This window comes from Metopolophium dirhodum, chromosome 5 (genome assembly GCF_019925205.1).
Source record: "Metopolophium dirhodum isolate CAU chromosome 5, ASM1992520v1, whole genome shotgun sequence".
Taxonomy (NCBI): domain Eukaryota; kingdom Metazoa; phylum Arthropoda; class Insecta; order Hemiptera; family Aphididae; genus Metopolophium; species Metopolophium dirhodum.
In genome coordinates, this window is record NC_083564.1 from 10,426,961 (window position 1) to 10,451,682 (window position 24,722).

Genomic DNA, 24,722 nt, shown 5'->3' on the forward strand with positions numbered 1-24,722 from the left:
GCACACGATATGGAATACATTAAATAATTGAAATAAAATAGCCTAAAAACAAAAATGATTTATTACACTTTCAGTATATGGAGTAATTGTTACCCTCTACAATGTGGACGAGATGTAACGTAGAAAAAGAGTGGTATAAAGAGTGAGGTTGATGTGAGTAGATCGGGAGGGTCAATATGGTACCAAGTGTGTCTAAGACAAGAATTTTGTTTTAGAAATATCAAATTTCAAACGAGTAATAAACTATAATTATTTATAAGTATTAAACGTCTATATGAGCGGAGTCACAGGGGTGTTACAGACTTATATAGAGACAATAATATCATCACGAATCTGCAAAATACTACACTTGGCTGTCGAATGTCGGCGACTCGTATTCAGCAAAAAAAAAAAAACTTTGGTGCATTAAAAATTGGTCTTCCGATGTCACCTCCACCACGTCATATTGCTTCGACTACTACCTACCCAGATGACGAAGATAGGCTACGATTGTCATGTTGAAAACTTTTGACAATTGCACGTCGTCTGTTACTATATTCCTGTATAATATATGTTTGTGCTACACATTGTCAAAACGATTATACAATAATTGCTATTGGTGCAATGGAACCAGCTACTGTTTATAATATTATTCAATAGCTTATGATATTATATTATGATAGAAATTTGAAATGTTTTGAATAATGAATGCGTTATTAAAATTAATAAGACGTTATCGAATAAAAAACATGGTCATAACAGTATTGTGCCGCCGAATGTAAGTAAAATAAAGTGCATAAAAAGTAATGTAATATGATATTTATCAACCATTTCTGTAGACATCATGTCGTAAATATTATAAGTGTTCGTGTATTTATATTATAATCACTTCATACTCAATACGACAATACCATACAGCGACCGAACAACGGCCATCGACACCACACCGCCTACGGACGCGTCAGACTGTTAAGACGAATATTATGTTACAAAGAATGATTCCCCTCTTCATATAAATCAAAACATTATATAATATTGTCCATCCTGTAAAATCGTTATATTATGGCATTATGTTATAAATTATGAGAAAGGTATTTAGAGTTTCAATACTCTTCTTAAATATAGTGAGCACAAAAACACTTACTGACAAACATATTTTTTTTATGTAAACGAATACTGATCCGAATTTTTTTTATATTTGTATTGAAGCCAAGCAGTTGGTATGGATAGGTTTATCGGTACAGATTTGAAATCAAACACATGCTACACAGTACGTACTAAATAGAGTTCAAAATGTTACAAGTGCAGTTTTATGTATGCGAGATTATCCGACGATTTGTTTTCAAAACCTATTATATCTACGTGGTTACGTGAAACATCCTACTTGTAGTAAACCAATGGTTGGCCAACTCAAGTAATTTTAACGTAGGTCCTAGTCTTACCGGTTTTACTACTGAAATTTTCTATAATTTAATTAATGCAATGTTTAATTATATACATCTTAAGTCATGTAGGACATTAGTTATTGTTGAAAATATTTGGATACGATTTCTAAAGAATAAATATTTATTAATTATTATTACCAATGGTATGTCACAAATTTAACATAAATTAAATATAAGTAATAATTAGTATACCATGTCTATTAATCGATTTTATGATATAATACGTTTTTAATAATAATTCCTAACAATAACATTCTAATTGAATATTTTTAAAACTATCACTAAAATAACTATTATATTACAATATACTATTATAGTAACGTATACTTTAGACTTTAATTTATCTTTTATCTATACAAGAATAATTTAAATGGATATTATAAACGTACATTACATATTCAATTTATGTAAAGAAATATTTATAATAATATTTTAGTTATTATTAAGAATTTGTCATCGATGTACGTCCGTTGTTTATTAAGTACTTGGTTATTGGTTAACTAGGTAAGTAAAAATGTTATCATATATAATTAAAATTATTATTTATTTTACATTAATTTATATTTTAAATTATAAAACATTGTCTTCATTATTAGATCTTTAAAGTGACTGTTAATATCAATTGTAAGTTGCTTTGTAAAATACTTTAGTTAAATACCTAACTTATGAACCATGTAGGCCATTTGTTTGAATTCTATATGTTATGATTATTATTCTGTAGGTAAGTAAATCGATAAATGTGTTTTTTTTTGGTTTTTTCATTTGCTTCTAGTGTAAACTATGATAGCTCAACAATAATACATGATATACATAAGATAATAAAATATACATTTCAAAATAATAATAGTGAAACATAATAATAAGATAGTAATAAAGTGGTATAAAAATAAACATGGATCGAGGCCCCATTAAAATGTACAGGTTATAGATAACATATTCGGCGATTAAAAATATTGTAATAATTTCGTTAATGAGGTAAGAATGATGTTCGGACTATGGAATAAGCTGTTTGTATATAGAACACCTGTAAGGAGCGTAATGAGTAGAATAATTAATGCGAAATGTTCTGAAATAAATTTAGTAAACGTCCTATCGTTAGCGTGGCTATTAGGTAATAGGATATTATTAGAATTGGCGAAGGTAGCTTTGGGAGGGTGATGGTGAGTTTGAGATGAAGAAATGTGAGTACTGAATTCGGATTTTGTATTTTAAAAGTGTAGTTTTGTGACGTTTGAGAATAGCTTTAAATATTGTACATCTTTTGTAGTTGGAATTTGGAAGTATTGCCCATGCAAAGGACGTACATGGGTGGATTGTTTTGTCTTTAGTGAAAATGTCTGAGGAGTGGACAACCCCCAAATTTAACACAACGTGAAGCATGCTATCGATAGTTTGTGGCTCTGGCAGTTTCGACACTGAGTTTGACCACTCTTGGTCCTACAGGGTAATATTCGACTTTGATTTTCGTTTGCAAAATTGAAGACAAGTTTAGAATTTCTTTATTGTTGGTAACTGAGATTTAGCTCCTCGAGAAACAGCGGGTATGAGTGGCCATTTTTGATGGCGTTTGTGACTTGTTTGGTAGAATGACCTAACCCCGAGAGTGCGTCAGACATATCACAGATGAGTGTTGTGTGGAGCAGATTTCTGATTTTGACCTTGTAAGGTCGATGTATTGGTGGCATGAAAGTGTGTAAACAGATACTGGTGGCCATTAGATGTCGCGTGATTACGTTAAACATTAAATTTTGGCGTCCATGAGGTCGAACAATCAGAAAAGAAGACGTAGACTTACAAGTGAACCCATTAGGGCCGGTGATTTTTACTAACGCATTTTTAAAAGCGGAGTAGTTGATAATATTTTGAACATTAATTGGCGGATGCTTAATGTTGTCCTGTTGATAGTGAATGGTAGATTCGTCGATTATATTAAAACCAGTACAAGAAGTTTTGAGTTTGATTCGTTGTCCTCTTCGCTCACCAGGACAGCGAATTTATTTGGTGAAACAAATTATGTGGTTTTTTTTACCCCATTTGGATAGGCGAATTAAGAGATGATGGCAGTGGGAGATGATGGCAGTGAGATGTGGTGTTATCCATATTGGTTGTGGAAACGCGTTCAACAGAGTGAAACTAGTAAACTGTTTACATAATTAAAACTCACGATAACGGATTGGATTATTAAAAAAATTATAAATATAGATATCTATATATATAAAAATGGAGACAAAAAATTCGAAATTGCATCAGTTGAGAACGGCTGGGCCGATTTTGCTAAAAAATTTTTTAAATGATAGAGAATGTCGGGGAGCGGGTTTATAGCATAAATTATGGACCTAACTGATGTGAGTTAGAGATTTAGAGACAAAAACTGAGTTACACCGGTGGCGCCATCTAGCAGAAAAAAATATAAATAATATAAAAATAATAATAATAATAAATAAATAATACAAATATCGATAATAGCTGGGCTTGAAATCGATTAATATCGATAAAAATCGAAAAAAAATAATATATTTTTATATTCTGGTTGATATACATTTTTTATTTTAGACACTCATAACTCTAAGCATAAAAATTCTCTCCAAAAAACAATAGTCGTTTTTGATTGAAAAAGTTCTTAGATAACATAAAACGATAATGTTTCAAAATAAAATGAATAATGTGCCAACTATTATATTTGTTTACTCTAGAGTTATGAGTGTCTAAAATAAAAAATGTATATCAACCAGAATATAAAAATATATTATTTTTTTTCGATTTTTATCGATATTAATCGATTTCAAGCCCAGCTATTATCGATATTTGTATTATTTATTTATATAATATATTATTATTATTATTTTATAAAGCTGTAGAGTTTGTTTGTTTGTTTGAACGCGCTAATCTCAGGAACTACTGGTTTCGATTTTTTGTTGGATAGTCCATTTATCGAGGAAGGCTATAGAACACCACAATACGATAAATTAATAGAAGCCTGGGGAAGTGATCAAACAGGGATTTTGAGACTTACGGTGGAAATGTTTGTTTATATATATGGTCGTTATTGGTTATAGAAAAAATAATTAATAGATAAAATATTTATTTATTTTATAAAAAGGGTTGATTTTTTTTTAAAGAAATGATTACTTTTAGAAATGGTTGAATTTTAAGAAAGGATTAATTTTTAGAAAGGGTTAAATTTTAGGGGAAAATGTCAACAATTTACTTTTTACTTTTTTAAAAAGGGCTAAATTTCCTTTTTTACTTTTTACTTTTTTTATTAAAGTTATACCAAGTAAAAACGACAAACTTGGTATGACTTTGATACTTTAGAGTTAATTCATACACTTACGTACAAACAGCACGGGGTCCGCGATCTACCGCAGGTAGATTGCCTACCTGATAATAACTGCTGCGAATTAGAATTTTTATCTCGGGCAGCAGAAATTTTAAGATAAATATAGAATATCAAACACCGAATATTTAATAACGCATTGAACAAAGTTTGAGTCATATAAAAGTTTGTACATTTAACGGGTAACGAAGTGCACGGTATCAGCTAGTATTATATTAATTATTAAAATATTCAAATCACCATAGCGGCATAGCCGTCATATCTATTCCAATCCCATTTGAAAATATTATGGACTTGATAATTATTATCTTTAATATGTACACAAAGTTATTTAACTCAAAAACCACTCGTTCGAATTTTTATTTTGATACCTACGTAAACATTTTCAGAACAATTATACGCTAAATAATTTACAGTTGAAAAGAGTGATTCTCATTTGAAAAGTAGCTCTATAAGTTTATATTTTCATATGTCACTCCTAAGTAGGTAACTAGTAAAAAAATCTCATTTACTTTAAAATATGGCAGATTTATTTAAAAATTTATTCCAAAAATCAGTTTTTAGTTCTTAATTATTGAAGAAAAAAGGGCTAGAGCATGCATGGTGAATCATCCTGTATAAGAGAAAATAATTGAAAAGTAATACAATTTACTTAGTTACATAGGCTTGGAACCCAAAACAAATCATACACCTCCCTCCCCCAAAGTGTTACCAAAATAAATATTTCCTTGTATCGCAAAAGCATTTGACAAAGCTATTGACTCTTGAAACATTTGCAGGTATTATTATTTTAGTGTAAAAACTCACCAAGCAAACGGCGTTTATAATTAAGATACCTATTAAAGCATCATGTCTGTCTGTACGATGTTGTTTATTGCTGCCATTACGGTTTCGTGGTCCGGTACGCCAATCGCAGCTATGAACATTCTAGCTATAGAGCCGCTTACGGGTAAAAGTCATTGGAATTTCCTGAGCGCACTTCTCCGAGCTTTGACAGACAGTGGCCATCGCGTTACCGCGTTCACTCCACTTCCCGACGGAGAGCGAATCAACTATACGGAAATAGACATATCGAAGGAAATTTCCGTGATGGATGTCGGCATTGACTCGCATTTTGTTCTGGAAAATTTTCGAAAATCTTCGGTAATGATACCTTTGGTAATGAACTGGACCCGTTGCATCTGCGATATCATCAATGAACATCCCAAGATGAAAGATATACTTAATAGCGAAAATTCTGGTTACGATTTAATTATCGTCGAACGAGCCGCATCGGAATGTGTCACTTACGTAGCCGCCAAATTGGATGTACCAATCATATTCTCGTCCCCATCGCCGTTGAAAACGACTATTGAATATAGTTTAATAGGAAACGGTCCGAATCCAGCGACCGTGTCTCATGTAATGGCCTATCACTCAGTTCCGAGAACGTTTTTTCAGCGGTTCACGAATTCTCTATTTTTCGTGTATAGCACATTTTTAAGTACACAAAAAGAGTCTGAAATTAAGACAAACAAACCCGGTGAGTACGATCTAATAGAACCAGTAAAGCCGTCCATCGTGTTCCTTAATACGTATTACGTTACCGAGGCTCCAAGACCGTTTCCGCCGAACGTTATACAAGTAGGTGGCATTCATTTACAACCACCTGAAGATGATATTATACCCGCAGTGAGTTATACACGTTCCATATTATATTAATCGTCAATAATTTCTCACTGACGTAATTTCACTATGTCAGATTTTTTTAAAAGAAGTGACATTTAACTGGCTTTTAGAAAAATGCTCCAAGTTTATCCTACACTTGTACATTTGTGCACTCTGAGGTTATAGGTTGTTATAAATTATAATTTATAATTTATAATCTCCTGTTAGTTAAAAATGTATTATATTAATAGGCACATAATTTTGATGTTTTTAAATATTCATTACGTCCTTACCTATTACACCTATATTAATTTTTGATTTAGAAAAATACTAAATGTACAATTTACTCGCATACGCCTAAATTATTGGTATGAATGAATAATAACAGCAATAGTGTATACAACTAGGCAGGTACCTATATCTAATAATAAATTCAAATTATCTATAAAAAAATTTTAATGCACATGAAAAAAAATTAAAATTGCATGTAGGTCATGAAAGTTTGCTAAAAGCATTCCAATAGAAAATTAGATGGATACCATCAACAACCTCGATTCGTCGGGACACTTTTTAAACTAGAAGCAGGAAAATGTCCTCCTTACCACACCTTATGCATCACTCAAAATTCAAATGACGTTACTATTTTCCTCGCGAGTTATAAATTAATACAGACTAATATAATATTAAAACTATATGCATAATTCTTTGAACTACAGGATATTTTAGAATTCATTGATAATTCACCGCACGGAGTAATTTACTTTACATTTGGATCGATCGTGGAGATGTCTACGTTGCCAGACCACATTCAAAACGCGTATAAAGATGGATTGTCACAAGTTCCTCAAAGAGTATTGTGGAAGTACGATGGAGAAATGAAAAACAAACCAATAAATGTAATGACACGCAAATGGTTTCCTCAACGTGAAATACTTTGTAAGTATTTACTTACCAAGTTACCTACATATATGTATACCTAATGGTATACCTAATGCTGCAATTGTTTTTTAAATTAAATACACAACAGATATTATTTTGTTGTAATACGTTACTTATAGTGCATCCTAAAGTAAAATTATTCATCAGTCACGGAGGTATATCTGGTGTGTATGAAGCTATAGATGCCAGTGTTCCAGTTCTTGGACTTCCTGTGTTCTATGATCAGCCAAGGAATATAGAACATTTAGTGGACGCAGGCATGGCAATTTCTATGGACTTATTATTTGTAACTAAGCACAATTTTTTTAACGCCGTAAATGAATTAATTAACAACGAAAAGTGAGTTTGTTGTTGGTAAAATTGATGAAAACATGTGTTATTGTATAAACTTTTTTTTAAGATACCGGAAAAATGCCAATATTGTTTCTAATCATTTCAAAGATCGACCCATGACTCCAGTAAAATCGGTTGTTTATTGGACAGAATATGTGTATCGTCATAAAAGCACACCTCACTTAAAATCTTACGCCTTCAATCTGACGTGGTATCAATACTATCTTTTGGATGTGATTGCTGTCATATTGTTATTAATTATATTTACCGTTTACATCACTTATAAAACACTGATGTACATGTGGATAAATAATAAATAGGTATTATTTTATGTGATGTGTAAACAGGAGTAAAAACGGCGTAACTGATAAGACTGTAATTATTTCTATTTAACAATATTGTTATAATCTATAATGTTATTTATGCATCCCTTAATAAATTATAACAATCTACAATAAAATATATTATTATAAGCTACCTATGAATAAAAAACGGAGTATATTAGTTTGGGGTGGTCTATCTGATAATGCTTTACATCTCTTAATTATTCAACAAAAATTAATTGTTCGAAAATTTTTGAAAAAACACCTTAGAAGGCTCATCATATAATAATTTTAAGACCTTTAAGGTTTTACCGATTTAACTACTATTATTTAAAAAATAGCTATAATGTGGATACTAAAAAATTTTAATTTTTAGATTAACGTTAATGATAACAAGAAAAAACATCTATTATAGAATGCAAAAGTAAAAAAAAAATCGGTAAAAAAAATATGGACTATCTATCACCCTCCATTATTATTCTATGCCTTTGAATCTAAAAACAAATATTTATTTAAATGAGATCTGTGATGTTAAAAAACATTTACTTGAAACGGAGCGTCCGGGGGGTCGTTCCGAATCGTAAAGTAATTAGAACGTACGTAGTTTGTAAGTAATCACGTTCCTTTATTTTGGTATAAAATATACATATATACATATAAGACAAGGGGTGAGTAAAGCGTCAGCTTATTCCGACCAGACTTGGAAAAAGTGAGTCGGAACAGTCGGTGATGCTTGGAGTTAGACGGTCCGAGGCCGGATTCTAATTACAATGTATCGGGCAGATCATGTGTTGCGTACAGTTATGGGTCTGGGGGATTGACCGTCGCCGGTACAAGCTTAATTAAGCGGTACTCCGGTGACGAGTCGAATCCAAAAAGTGAAAAGTGCAATTTTGGTGGCAACGAGTCATGGTCGAGTAAAAATAATTTTTTATATGTTAGTTTTAACTAGTATAGGGATAGATCACGTCTTGTGACCGTTCAAACTGATGCTTGACCATAAGTGTTATCGGTGATCTAAAGTGTAGACAATGACAAAGAAAAAAAATCAACATTTTTCGTTTTTTTCTAAACTTATGTGCTGATACCTGTTGCTGGCTATTTCCATACATATTTCACTATTATTTTTTATTTTTTCATGAAAGGATTTCCGACCAAATTTCTAAACTATAACACGAAAAAGGTGGGTAAGTGGATGTCGCTCTGCTGTACAGTAGGTTGCATTTGGGTCACTGTAATGGATGTGGTTAAATTTGAATTCAATGATATAATATCATTGTATAAGAAAAACGATTCTGAGTGAAAACGGTCAGTCAGCCTATAATATTATCAAGTATATCTTATGATATTATTGTGAATAAAGTACAATATGCAATTAAAATACAAAACCATTAAATATGCAAAAATATGCAAAATAAAATTAGTATTATTTGATTCAGTAGAACATGAATTAAATTTGTATCCAGGTTAGCATTAAATTGGACGAATAGAAAAAAATATGCAATTTCATAAACAGCCGAGTCCTAATTATAACACTAAAATTAAAAAAGGTGGGTAAGTGGATGTCGCTCTGCTGTACAGTAGGTTACTGTAATGGATGTGGTTAAATTTGAATTCAATGATATAATATCATTGTATAAGAAAAACGATTCTGAGTGAAAACGGTCAGTCAGCCTATAATATTATCAAGTATATTTTATGATATTATTGTGAATAAAGTAATTTATATATAACCTATTTACGCGGAGCCTTGTTTTAAATTTTAAATCCTTAGCTATAAAATTTGAATATTTTATAAATTTTTAACTACAAAATAATTATTAAACATTAAATTTGATAAACTTTGTCAAAATTTGAACTATTAATGCTTATAAAAAAAAATTGGGCACATGTATTTTTAATATTTTTCAGAATTCTATTGTAACAATATATCAGAAGCCTTTCATTAAATTTTCACGTTTATTTACCAAACATATAAAATTTTATTAATATTTATAGAAAAAAAAAATTTAAGAAATTTAAAACTGACAATGTCCGTAAACAGCTCAAAAAGAGTCAAAAGTATTATGGTGTATAGAAAATGAAAATATTTCAGTACATTTTTCATGTATCTACAGTTGTTCGTTTTTGAATAACAACAAAATAGCAAAATCGCTACATGAGAAATCGAGTTAATATCCAATATTGTAAAAACATGAACTTCAAACACTCATAAAAATGTAATTTGATTTGCTTGTGTACATCCATTTTTTGATTAAGGATGACAAACTTATGAATAATCTTATATTACATTTTCAAATCTTAGATTTAAAAAGAACAGTTTTTAAAAATTCTCAACATAAAATAATTTGCTAATTTTCGTGATTTTTCCGTTTTTTGTCAAGATTTGAACTTTAAATGGTTATAAATAAAAACTGTGACTAAGGTTTTTAATTTTTTTTATCTGCCTTTGAAACAATAACCTAGGAGCCTTCTATTAAATTTACAAGTTTTTTTTAACCAACAAATAAAATTTTATTGATATTTATAAAAAAAAAAACTAAAAAAAATAGAACTGAAAATGTCCGTAAACAGCTCAAAATAAGTCAAAATATTTGGAAAATGTTATGGTGTATAGAAAATTCTAATATAAACATTAAAAATTTCATGTACCTACGGTCATTTGTTTTAGATTTACACCAAAAACTAAAATCGATTTTCTCAAAAACCGATTTTGCGTAAAAATTCCCGTTTTTCCTTAATTTTTCTTTTATTTTTCACGTCGCTTTTGAAAACTACTGGGAAATTTTTACTTTTGACCCCCCGAAGTACCAACTAAATTCACTTTCCTATCAGAAAAGTTACTGTTGAAGAAAGTCCAAGCATTTTTACTTGTCCTAAAAGGTGATGACAAACACAAAAAAAACACAAATCATTGTAAAATCAATACATTCATTGCTTAGAATTTAAAATGATTATCCTTCAATAATAATTTTATTATTTAAGTTTAAAATTTAAATAAACTCTCCATTCTTCATGGTTCAAGAGTAAAAAGTTCTCATAATAATAAAATTAAAATTATATAGATATTAAGTATGTTAGACAATATTGTAATAAATATAATGCCAACTTTTTTTCAAAAACAATTTATTTATCGTTAAAAATATTTTATATGAACAGATTTTATACATTTAATTAAATAGTACGTTGCATTTTTAAAATGTAATACAATATTTATTAGTTTATAACACGCGATGATTACATTATCAGTAGATAAATAAATAATCAACGTTTTTGTGAGGGTACATAATATGTATACACGCGTGGATGTGAGATTAAGACGCTAAGACAATTTTTCTGTTTTTGGTTTAAAGTTGTACATTATATGCTTTAGACTGTACTTAAAAATAATTTTAATAACTGTATAGCACACGAATGAAATTATTAAAGTTAAAATTAATACTGCAGCAATCACGTCTAAGAGAAAGTACTGATACCACGTTAGATTAAAAGCCTGTGATTTCAAGTGTGGTGCTCCATTGTGACGATGTATATACTCCGTCCAGTAAACAATCAATTTTTCTGGTGACATCGGCCGGTCCTTAAATCGTTCAGAAGTGATTTTAGCATTTATCGAGTATCTATAAAATTAGGTATACATAAGTACATATTATATGATAAATACATTATGTATGATACGTATTATTGTATTAATATATTAATTTTATCAGGAGTATAATATTATAATATATTGGTATTTATATTATTAACTCGTGTAAATCTGATCCAGCCATTTCTGATGATCATATATTTTACTTCAAAGTATTTACTTTTCATTGTTAATGAGTTCCAAAATAGAATTTAAAACCATATCTGTAGATATAGATAGCAGTTCCATAGAAATCGCCATCCCAGCATCAACTAAATTGGCAATATTTTTGTGTTGATCATAAAACAACGGAAATCCGAGAACTGGAACGCCAGCGTCCACAGTTTCATAAACACCGGATATACCTCCGTGGCTGATAAACAATTTTACTTTGGGGTGCACTAGAGAACAAAAATCAATTAACATTTTTACAGTTCTTAACAATACTGTGTGAGTTTTGGTCAGAAAACCGTACAAAGTATGTCACGTTGAGGAAACCATTTTTTTATCATCACGTTTGGTGGTATGTCCTCCATTTCACCTTCATATTTCCATAAAACTCTTTGAGGAACTTGAGCTAATGCTTCTTTAAATGATTTTTGAATATAATCCGGCATCGTTGACATTTTCACGACTGAACCAAAAGTAAAGTAAATCACCCCATTAGATGACTCATCTATGAATTTTAAAATATCCTGAAAAAAATATGAGTAAAAACAGTGGTATACTATCTAAGACCTTCCGGAATCCGGGTGGTGGAGTATAAAACCATATTGTAATTATTAAAATATGAAACTATGGAAGAACTAGGTACTCCTTATTGCAATAGTTATCAATAATCATAATTTAGAGTTGTGATACTTTAAATTTTAGAATATACCTTTAAACGTTATTATTTTATAAAATTTATTTTTAATATATTATTATAAAAAAATTTATGGTGGTTCAAAAGATATTGTACAATTGGGAAATTAATAATTAATATCAATAATTGACAATTATTTACTATTCTATAAAGCACCGGACATGATATTTAGTTTGTATTTTTATATTTTGTATTAGTACATCATAATAATCAATAACCACGATGTGATACATATTATGTTCTTTTTGATCTTTATACGAGTTATGTACCGAGCTCATTATTTATAACCATAGATTTATATAATATAGGTTAGGTTAGGATATGTCGAGCAGTAAATTACGCGTCGAATATATAAAATAACTGTGTGAGTACGATACACACGGTAACTAATTACAACACTATTTTAAACGGTTTTAGAAATTTAGAATCCAAATGTCTAGACACGTTGCATCAATTCTCAACATATACATACCTATATATTATATTTATTCGTGGGAAATGAATCGTTCTCCACGTAGCTGCAAATAATACTCTCGTATAATATTACGTCTTAGCCCTTAGATATTAGATAATTAAATTTAAATCGTATAATCGTATCATCTTCCCTGCATGCACAAAAATTGTTGATGACATAAAATATAAATGCAATAATAATTTAAATTTTTTTCGGGGGGAGGAGGGCTTTTAGTATTTTTTAAGCACATAGCCACACAGGTGTATGGAAATAAATGCAGGATAACGTACGGTAGGCAAGCTCTTTGGCTTTTCTAAATGAAGTCCTCCGACATGTACGAAGTTCGGCGGTACAGGCCTGGAGGCTTCGGTGGCGAAGTGGCTGTTGACGAACACCGCGGACGGACGGACGGGCGCCAGGGTGTCGTAAGGTTTTGTCGGTTCGGCGCGCTTCAACGACCACTCCGTGTACCGGACGACGAACACACTGTACACCGACAGTACGGCGTTTCTGAACCGCTGGACGAACGAGCGGGGTACCGCGTGGTCGGCCAACAAGTGGGACACGACGGCCGGGTTCGGGACGTGTCCCAGGAACGAGCCCTCGTGGTAGCTGATCATCGGCGACGGGACTACGAACACAAGTGGCAGCCCCAGCACGGTGGCCGCATGCGAGACGCATTCTGAGCCCATAGGTTCAACGACGACCACGTCGTAACCATCGCGGTCGGCGCGCGTCCGCATCACGGCCTTCATGCGTTCGTCCTGGAATATGGCGTCGCACAGCGACCGGCTGACGGTGACGAGCAGGGGCAGTATGGACGACGGCTCGACGAACTTCTCCAGCACCTCGGCCAGGTCTACGTCCAGCTTCATGCGAAACGCCGCGGATGTGTCCACCTCTGTATAGTTGTCTCGGTCACCGTCCGGGAACGGCGTGAACACGGTGACCGTGTGACCGGCGTCGGTGAGCGCCCGGAGCACGGCCCGCATGAAGTTCCAGTGGCTCTTGCCCGCGATCGTTTCCACGGCCAACACCCTCATGCCGTCGACCGGCGGAGGCGTACACGGGCCGGCCACCAGCAACAAACAGCAGGCCACGGTGACGACCACCCGGCACATCGCGGCCGCGGCTGTGCTATCGTTCGACATAGCTATTATAATAATATGTCAATGGTATAATAATGTCACACCGGTGTATGCGGAACGATACCATATATTATATTATGTTGTGTATAACACTGTGGTATATACCGTGGTTAGTGTGGACGTGTCGCTGTTCGCGCGCAAATCCGTCGTCCGCGGCGATCGATATAATATTATATACCATAGACAACTTTTTTTATCGGCCTCGTACGGTCGCAAGTCATACTTATACCTACTTACATATTAGCATACTAGAATATTATTATTACTATTAATTATCACACGGTAAATATTATATGTATATAGTTATATATCATTCAGCCGACCTTTTGAAACTTAAATAATTATTTTTGTACCCATTCGTGCTCGTAATAATATAATTATAATAATAAAAATACAATGGAAGTTTTATAACATCTGTTTAGGAACCTAGTGCACATTATAAGCTGACATGTACACCGCGCATAATCGTTATTAACACAATAATGTTGTACGATTGTCACATTAATTATTTTATAGTTTCGAAATCGGTCATGGGTGTAGGCGCACGAAGAATGGAATTCTATTCGCAAAATATAAAGTTAATATAGGTACAACATATACGTGAGTATATAGGTAAATATGTTAATATATAATTTTATTATAGCGTGTAAATAGTGTATGTGTACTATAGTCTATAATGATGATAGTGATTACTGATTAGTCACGTAATATTACAATATAAAAAATGTTGTAACAAAACAAAAATAATCGTTAGGTACCTAATTAATAACTTTTTTTCATTCATGATCTGGTCGCATATATGTGTGATGTAATATAGGTTCATGTAAACAGAGAATAATACCAATATTTTGAAAATAGTTAATTTTTAAAAATAAGGAATTCTATAATATTTTGGTATTTTTTATTATATCATTATATATTATTTTCAATATTTAGTCAAATATTCAGCCTATTAGCCTAACCTAAGAAACACTACGAAGAGGTTGGCTGACAAAATTCTCAAAAATGTTGTTCTTTTTAGTTTTTTCATATTTTGAAAATCATTCAATTTTTTGTTAAAAAATTATTATTGAAAAAGCAGGTGAGTGGATGTCGCTCTGCTGTACAGTAGGTTACAAGTTGGTCACTGTATAATGGTTTGTATTAAATTTGAATTCAATTATAATATCATATAGGTAATTGTATACGAAAAACAATCCTGAGCGGAGACGGTTTGTCAGTCTGGATATTTTATATTTTATATTGTTATTATATTTTATTATAGCCTGTAAATTGAATTAATATTATACATTACAGCAAAATAACTAAAATCATTATTTTTATTATTATTTTTATTCGTTTTTATGGTGACATACAAAGTGTTGGAAATTAAAATCCCATTTTTAGCGGTTATTTGTAATATGTCGGTGGTTTTTTCTGTTTCATTAAATAAATATTGAGAAAACCACCACTCAAAAGTACCGTCTTGATTCAATTTGCTAAAAGATAAGATACTATATATGTTGAAATCGAAGAACTCCTTCTGGTATACAGGATAAAAAAAATAAATAAAAAAACACCATTGTAAAACCAATAGATCCCCCGCTCCGCTCAGAATCTAAAATTAAGTAATTAGGTAAAAAATTATTATTAAAAAAATTTAGTAATGTATAACACATTGTTTTTAAAAATTGGTATTTGCTAATGAGATAACCATTATACCGTGACATATAATGACCCGGGAATCAACTCGTACATCAAGTAGGTCTCGGAAATCAACTCACCTACTGCGCATTCTACTAGTTCTTAAAAAATTATTATTCAGAGGCTACCTGGATATCAATGTTTAAAAAATCAATTAAAGATAAATTGATAAAAAAAAAGCTTTGTCATCCTTTATCAATAATTGGATGTACACAAGCAAATCAAATTACATTTTTATGAGCGTTTGAAGTCCATGTTTTTACAATATTGGATATTAACTCGATTTCTCATGTAGCGATTTTGTTATTTTGTTATTATTCAAAAACGAACAAAATAATGTACAACTTTAAACCAAAAACAGAAAAATTGTCTTAGCGTCTTAATCTCACATCCACGCGTGTATACATATTATGTACCCTCACAAAAACGTTGATTATTTATTTATCTACTGATAATGTAATCATCGCGTGTTATAAACTAATAAATATTGTATTACATTTTAAAAATGCAACGTACTATTTAATTAAATGTATAAAATCTGTTCATATAAAATATTTTTAACGATAAATAAATTGTTTTTGAAAAAAAGTTGGCATTATATTTATTACAATATTGTCTAACATACTTAATATCTATATAATTTTAATTTTATTATTATGAGAACTTTTTACTCTTGAACCATGAAGAATGGAGAGTTTATTTAAATTTTAAACTTAAATAATAAAATTATTATTGAAGGATAATCATTTTAAATTCTAAGCAATGAATGTATTGATTTTACAATGATTTGTGTTTTTTTTGTGTTTGTCATCACCTTTTAGGACAAGTAAAAATGCTTGGACTTTCTTCAACAGTAACTTTTCTGATAGGAAAGTGAATTTAGTTGGTACTTCGGGGGGTCAAAAGTAAAAATTTCCCAGTAGTTTTCAAAAGCGACGTGAAAAATAAAAGAAAAATTAAGGAAAAACGGGAATTTTTACGCAAAATCGGTTTTTGAGAAAATCGATTTTAGTTTTTGGTGTAAATCTAAAACAAATGACCGTAGGTACATGAAATTTTTAATGTTTATATTAGAATTTTCTATACACCATAACATTTTCCAAATATTTTGACTTATTTTGAGCTGTTTACGGACATTTTCAGTTCTATTTTTTTTAGTTTTTTTTTTTATAAATATCAATAAAATTTTATTTGTTGGTTAAAAAAAACTTGTAAATTTAATAGAAGGCTCCTAGGTTATTGTTTCAAAGGCAGATAAAAAAAATTAAAAACCTTAGTCACAGTTTTTATTTATAACCATTTAAAGTTCAAATCTTGACAAAAAACGGAAAAATCACGAAAATTAGCAAATTATTTTATGTTGAGAATTTTTAAAAACTGTTCTTTTTAAATCTAAGATTTGAAAATGTAATATAAGATTATTCATAAGTTTGTCATCCTTAATCAAAAAATGGATGTACACAAGCAAATCAAATTACATTTTTATGAGTGTTTGAAGTTCATGTTTTTACAATATTGGATATTAACTCGATTTCTCATGTAGCGATTTTGCTATTTTGTTGTTATTCAAAAACGAACAACTGTAGATACATGAAAAATGTACTGAAATATTTTCATTTTCTATACACCATAATACTTTTGACTCTTTTTGAGCTGTTTACGGACATTGTCAGTTTTAAATTTCTTAAATTTTTTTTTTCTATAAATATTAATAAAATTTTATATGTTTGGTAAATAAACGTGAAAATTTAATGAAAGGCTTCTGATATATTGTTACAATAGAATTCTGAAAAATATTAAAAATACATGTGCCCAATTTTTTTTTATAAGCATTAATAGTTCAAATTTTGACAAAGTTTATCAAATTTAATGTTTAATAATTATTTTGTAGTTAAAAATTTATAAAATGTTCAAATTTTATAGCTAAGGATTTAAAATTTAAAACAAGGCTCCGCGTAAATAGGTTATATATAAATTACTTTGTTCACAATAATATCATAAGATATACTTGATAATATTATAGGCTGACTGACCGTTTTCACTCAGAATCGTTTTTCTTATACAATGATATTATATCATTGAATTCAAATTTAACCACATCCATTACAGTAACCTACTGTACAGCAGAGAGACATCCACTTACCCACCTTTTTTAATTTTAGTGTTATAATTAGGACTCAGATGTTTATGAAATTGCATATTTTTTTCTATTCATCCAATTTAATGCTAACCTGGATACAAATTTAATTCATGTTCTACTGAATCAAATAATAATAATTTTATTTTGCATATTTTTGCATATTTAATGGTTTTGTATTTTAATTGCATATTTTGGGATTTTAAAAATAAAAATGCTTATTTTAGTAGGTACATATTTTTAAAAAAACAATTTAAATTAACGAACTATACAATTAATTCAACAATTATTTGTATATAGTTATAAGTTTTATAGGTAGTAAATACAGTCTACCACGTATTTACGTAAAATATAAATATTTATTATCGACTTGGGACTACGGTACCTTATTAGATAACATATAAAGCAAATAGCAATAATAGAATAATGCAAAGTAAAGTAAATAATATGCTAGGTATGTAAATTTTAAAAAATGTATTTTAAACTGTAGTAAAAAAATAATAAATAAAATAACTACTAGGTTTTTCTAGTTATTCATTCTGAATATTTTATAGAATCTGCTAATACATATAATTGTATGTCTATAGTATAGACCTATATAAACCTATAGACCATGAACTAAGAAGATTAGATTAAGTTAAGATTATTAAGATCTTCTTAGTTCATGCTATTGTTACGTACCCAGTACCCACGTATTAAGTAGTTATATATTCACTATGTACAGCGCGCCGCACGTCTCTAATAATATTTGACACTATAACTAATAAGGCAATAATTAGTATAGTATAACATGCGGAGGTCGTTGCAAAAGCGTAGAGAAAACAATTAAACTATAGAAGGTGTCGTCACACGTATCTTTCCTGGAAAGCCAACACCCATACGCAGGATACGAGTCGACCAGCATACCAAATACGAGACCCGAACTCTGTCTCATGACCGAGCTTAGCCACTACTACAACCACCCACTCCAAAGGACCCAATCATATATATAGAAGCCCAGGACAAGAGCTCTTCAGACGGTTAGGGACGTTCAGAGTCAGGTCGTAACACCACTCACAGTTTAAATTCTATCTTAAAGAGTCGTAACACAACTCTCTTACACCATATATTACATTGTAATTTTGTACTACGTTAATAAACATTCATCATACCTAGTACATCACGTATTTCATTTCTGCGTTGATGTATATATCGACGTCGGTTGGGACGTAACACTATAGACTAATAAAGTTAATTAGTTTATCTACGGTTTTCGGTTTTTTGTTACCATCAAAATGAAATGGTTATATTCATCATTTCATCAAATACAAAATAAATCTCCTGGCGAACAAAATATTGTTATCATCATCTCCCCATATTGTATATAATTTTCATATGCTTTGCATAGATATATTAAGGAATATTTGCTATAGGTATTCCAGGTATTTGACTTTTGTTCCTTATAATAATATGAACGAGGCGCGGCACTAAATATATTATACTCTAAAATGGAAAATTCATCGTTTTGTACAATATTGTAAATTAAAATATAGTATCTACGGGTATGACGTTTCTGATTATTTACTATGGGCTTTATACTTATATAGACTGGAAACATCACAATAATAATTATTATGACTATTTCATAATATCTTGGTAGAAATCTGATTAGTTTAAATTAAGATCGTGCGTGCTAGACGCGACCGAATCCGCCGTTTGTAGTAGTAATGGGAGAAGGAACCGTAGACGTCGTCGCAGTCCTTAGGCGGCAGCACATTACGGATGAAAAATTAAATTCGACAACAAAAAATATGCCTACGAAACATGACAAATACAAAGGTTTAGAGTGATTTTAGAGAAAAATACCAAATTATCAAAATTAAAGAACACAACATTATCCAAGGCATGATATTATATCCGTTTGTAGATTAAGCAACTGAAACGATAGGTATTTAAAATTAAAAATTACAGTTTTTGACAATATAAAAAGATCGTATTTCTGTTAAAAACGTATAAAAAGCCAAACGGATATGTCATTCCCTAGATAATGTTGTGTTCTTTAATTTTGATAATAGGTTGTACTACTACGCTTAGTATATTACTTTCGGAATAAAGTCTATTTTTCGAAAACATGTTTTTATACCGAAATATAGCTGCGCTGACATCCTCTTAATATAAAATATCTTAGGCCGACAGACCGTCCCAGCTCTTAATCGAGTCAAAACATTTAATACCTTACACCTATGACCAATATTAAATGTTAAAATTAAATAATTTATAATAATATAATACCTATATCTACAACCTACATAATATTATATTGTATAATTATTAATTACTAATTATATTATACAGGAGATGTACGGTCAAAAACCTGAAAATTTAATACAAGTACGAGTACCGTAAGTTGCTGTTAGTGGAAGTTAAAAAAAAAGTTGAGCGTAAATCCACAATAGTAGATTATGAGCGTCTAAAGTTAGAAGGTTGAGAAAATTATTTCGAGTTGTAAATTCATAACATTTTTTCTTTATATCTATAAGATCAAAACCTATATCTTATAATAATGGTGTTTAAAAAATTAACGCGCTCGAAATTCTTCTAATGCTGCGGGCCGACGAGAAAGATAAACAAACTATAGCTGGCTAATAGGCAATACACGTCGTCTGGGAGATTTTCTCGGAGATCGGTCTCTGCGTTGAAATATTAATTGTATTTAGCTCAATACCAATTCTCAATCATCCGAACGTGCACGTACAAATTATCTTCACCCGAAAAATAAAATATGGCAACTATAACTATTACAACATCGCACGCTACGCGGCAAACGTCATATTACTCGAAACCTTAGAAGACATTGCAGTCAACAAAATGGAAGGCACTTACGCTGCCGAAAACGACGAATACCTCGTGCGTCTAGTAGTTATACCCTTCTTCTGTCTGCCATTGATTCGGTCGCACTACTGCAAGTGGCGACGATCAGACCCCGGAGTCGGATGAACAAAATCCGATTCTTGGAGGCGCAGATGGGAAAGAGTGTGACGAAAACGTCGAGGTGTTTCGAAAATTTCGGAAGCAGAAGACGACCATTCCGTTTTGCTGGCGAACATTTGTGCGTCGTCGTCGTGTGGGGACGCGCCGTCCTCGGAGTCGGGGCCTGCCGATCCCACTCCGACTCCCGAGGGCAGACCGCTCGACGACGTTTTGGATGATGAGAACATCGATCCGGCCAGGGGTATAGCTGTGAGGAATAGTTTTGGTGAGCTGTTCGGACGGCTGGATACCCGGCGGCAGCACACCCGGAAACTGCGATCCACTTCGTCGTACGAGGTGGAAAGGCGTCAGACGCTTTTTCCGCGGTCTGTGCTGCCGCCGATGAGAAGCCGTCCGCAGCTCGCCCCTGGGCTGAAGACGACGGACAGGATGACGGCGACGGAATGGAGGGAAGGATGCGAGAAAGAGCACGGACGGTGCGCGGCGGTAAGTCACCCGCGCACGTTTTCCGACCACCTGGGGCGCGACGGGTTCCGCTGGCGTAGCGCGCTCGGTCGTCGTTGACGCGCGAGACCCTCTGGCGGCTCGGCGAGCGCCCGGCTGCAGTTACGGTCACGCGGAGCGGCGGCGACGGAAGACGGTGACGACACGGCGGCTATATAGTAGAGGTACCGGCGCGGGCAACGATTCCGCCCCGACGGTACACCGACTGGATACGACGGCGATGACGACTAGGTATGACGGCAGCGGCGGAGACTTCGGCACGGGGTGAGTGGTATGGAGATTTCCGTGCTAGGAACACGGGGACGTCAGCGGCGCCGGACTCACGGAAACTTGACTGTTTCACAGGGTCTGGCGGTGCGCGACTTCACCGCGGCGGCGGAACGAGGACGCGGCCGAAGGGACAACGCCAAGGCGAAAATGACCGAGAGTCAAGGATCGCGCTGTGGTCCGCTGACTTTCGCATTTTCGCCCAGCGGTAATCCCACATCGGCCGTTTCGCTCGTCCCCACCGGTTCCGCAGCACAAAATCTCACTTCGCTCGCTCCGCGTCTTGGTCTTCGCCGTCCGTCGGCCGAGTCGTCACGCCGTCGACCATCGACGCGCACGACATCGCGCTTTAGCCGCCGTCCGTCGCCGTCAACCGTAGTTGCTCCCATGGCCGTCTCGGTCTGGCCTCGCCGGCTGGGCAAGGTCGTCAAGCGGCCGAGCAAACGCGCCAGCGAAACTCGTCAACCCGCGGGACAGGTCGGAGAACGTGCAGAGGTGACCAGTGGCCAGCAACACTGCATTTCGGCACCAATCGCCATCTCGCATTCTCCCCCCTTTGTTTATTGTGTCTATCCTGTCCGTCGTATTTTTTTTTCTTTAAATTTCATTAAATTATTCCCAATTGTTCACATATTATTTTAAATTTTGATTTTTTTTTTTTTTATTATCATAAATGCATAATATTATGTAAAATATTATATTTATATTTTTTTTTAGCCAATGTGCTAATTTTTTTGAAAATTGTTGTTCATAAATGTTCTTACTATTTTTGGTTTATACCTAATTATTAAACATATTTTGATGTTAACAAAAAAAATATCTTTTTTTTTCCGTTTTGTCGAGCGTATAATCAATTGTTACAGATTTAACGACTAATAAAATCATTAAAATATATATTTTAAATAAAAAAACTCGTTCGTCGATTATGAAAAGTATAATGACCGTGGACCTGCAGTATAAAATCCTAGTTGCGGTAAAAAAATATGATTAATAATTATTATGTTTTTAATATTGACATAGTTACATATTATTATGCTAAATACAAAAATGAAACGGTCAAAATACGTTACGTCAAAATACAAATTTATAGTTAGTTTATAGTTACACTTACACATTAAATTATAATATAGTCACATTTTAAAATACAAAACACACATTCAACGAATAAAATTAATACATTTATAATATTAAACCAGTTCATATTTGTATGATACACATTTCATCGAAAATTGGATAAGAGCTCATCGGATAATCGATAACCGGATACTGACCGCAATTAAGACGTTAATTTTACCTTCAATATTATTAAGACCGCAATTCGTCTATTGCGATCGCAACTCGGACAATACCGGCTGGTAGATATTTATTTGAAAGGTAGAGTGAATAATTTTAAACATATTGAGTTTATAATTAAACTGTGCGACGGCCGGGTCACGTCGTCAGGTATGCAATCCGACTGCGTCGAATCATGGACAGCGTTCATTACTGTCACCAAAAACGGCGAAAACCCAAAATTAAGTAATAAATTACGTGAAAAAAATTCATAACATTTCGGGCGCATATATTCAAGCCTGTATGTAGTAATAGTGACACTACGGCGGCGATCTCATCCTCGATGTCAATCGGCCCGGGACTCGTCAATGTCAAAGTACGGCCGCGCGCAGTCTATACATTTAGCCGGGAACGCGAATACAATCCGAACGGGGTCGTACGACATTCGTAAAGGCGGTGAAACTAGAATTTTCGTTAAATATGATAAGGCAGAAGTGATAGCAAAAGGTAAATAACGCAAAAAATAAAACACGAAAAAAAAATTCGGTTTTACACGACCGCCGCAAATTTACGACAATCCCGGCGGCCGGCTTCGAAACCACAACCGGCAGGTCATCCGCACCAACGCTCACCAACCTACCTACCTACTGAGTTGTTAAATCCATGACTCTTAAACCGTTTCGGCGTCCCGGCGAATTACGAACGCGGTTTAGACGTCCTTCAAAGGGCGTTGTGACCAGTTCGGACGGCGGACGACAGGCCCCGCCGCCCTAAGGCCCGTTTCACATGGACGCGTATGATACGCGTCCATGTGAAACGGGCCTAAGACGTCGAAAACGCGAACGAAATCGAACCTTCCGACGCACGTATTTAGTAATACCTACGCAACGGCGGCGATATAAGCCGTCTGCTTTCCGCGCCGCCGCTCCGCCCCGGGACTTGTCCTGAAGGAAGTACGGCCGCACGCGGCCTATAAATTTAGCGGGGAACACGAATAAGTCGTCGACGGCAGGGCAGACGTGTCGAAAAGGGCTAAAACTCGAATTTTGAAAAAAATCAAAAATGTTCGTTAAATACGAATAACATTATGAGGCGGAAGTGGTAGCAAAAGATAAATTACGAAACAAAAAAACGCGAAAAAAGAAAATTTGGTTTAACACGGCCGCCGCAAATTAATCACAATCCCGGAGGCCGGTATCGAAACCACGAACCGCATGTCATCCGCATCAACGCCTTACTTACCTACCTACCTACCTACCGAGTTGAAAAGTATATTACGCCGTCGAATACGCGAAAAAAAACGAACCTTCCGACGCATGTATTTATGCCTGTATATAGTAATACCTACACGACGGCGGCGATATTGGCCGTCTGCTTTCCGCGACGCCGCTCCGCCCAAGGATTCGTCGAAAAGGAAGTACGGCCACGCGCGGCCTATACATTTAGCGGGGAACGCGAATACGTTTTCGACGGGGAGGTCCGACGTCTCAAAAAGGAGTTAAACGCGACTTACGGCGAAAATTTTCGAAAAATCGTTAAAATCGTGACGACGACGCGCTCTCCGCGATCGACTTCTCCGCCCCGTGACACGTCCCGGAGGAAGACGTGCGGTCGCGCGCGGCCATTCAATTTAGCGGGGAACGCGAATAAGGTCCGAGCGGGGACGCGGAAAGTCCTCAGGCGGAGTAAAGACGAAAAATCTGAAGAAATTTTGAAAAAAATCGTCAAAGTGATAAGGAGCGGTGATAACACAGCGACGGCTACGCCACCGCCGGGAGACCGCCCATCCGG

The 24,722-nt window shown here is 33.6% G+C and overlaps 2 protein-coding genes across 2 annotated transcripts; one reads left to right on the forward strand and one right to left on the reverse strand.

Moving 5' to 3' along the window:
• The first annotated feature begins 5,610 nt into the window (after positions 1-5,610).
• On the forward strand, positions 5,611-8,000 carry LOC132945219 (UDP-glucosyltransferase 2-like). The gene is made up of 4 exons (XM_061014895.1): positions 5,611-6,432; positions 7,125-7,344; positions 7,467-7,686; positions 7,748-8,000. The coding sequence occupies exons 1-4, from the start codon at positions 5,611-5,613 to the stop codon at positions 7,998-8,000; spliced, it is 1,515 nt and encodes a 504-aa protein (XP_060870878.1).
• A 3,154-nt stretch (positions 8,001-11,154) lies between these two features.
• Positions 11,155-14,286, reverse strand: LOC132944920 (UDP-glucosyltransferase 2-like). Its single transcript, XM_061014475.1, has 4 exons — positions 13,241-14,286; positions 12,107-12,326; positions 11,813-12,032; positions 11,155-11,623 (listed from the first exon to the last, which is right to left on the reverse strand). Exons 1-4 carry the CDS (start codon positions 14,099-14,101, stop codon positions 11,326-11,328), a joined length of 1,599 nt encoding a protein of 532 aa, XP_060870458.1. The 5' UTR covers positions 14,102-14,286; the 3' UTR covers positions 11,155-11,325.
• Between the last annotated feature and the right edge of the window lie 10,436 nt (positions 14,287-24,722).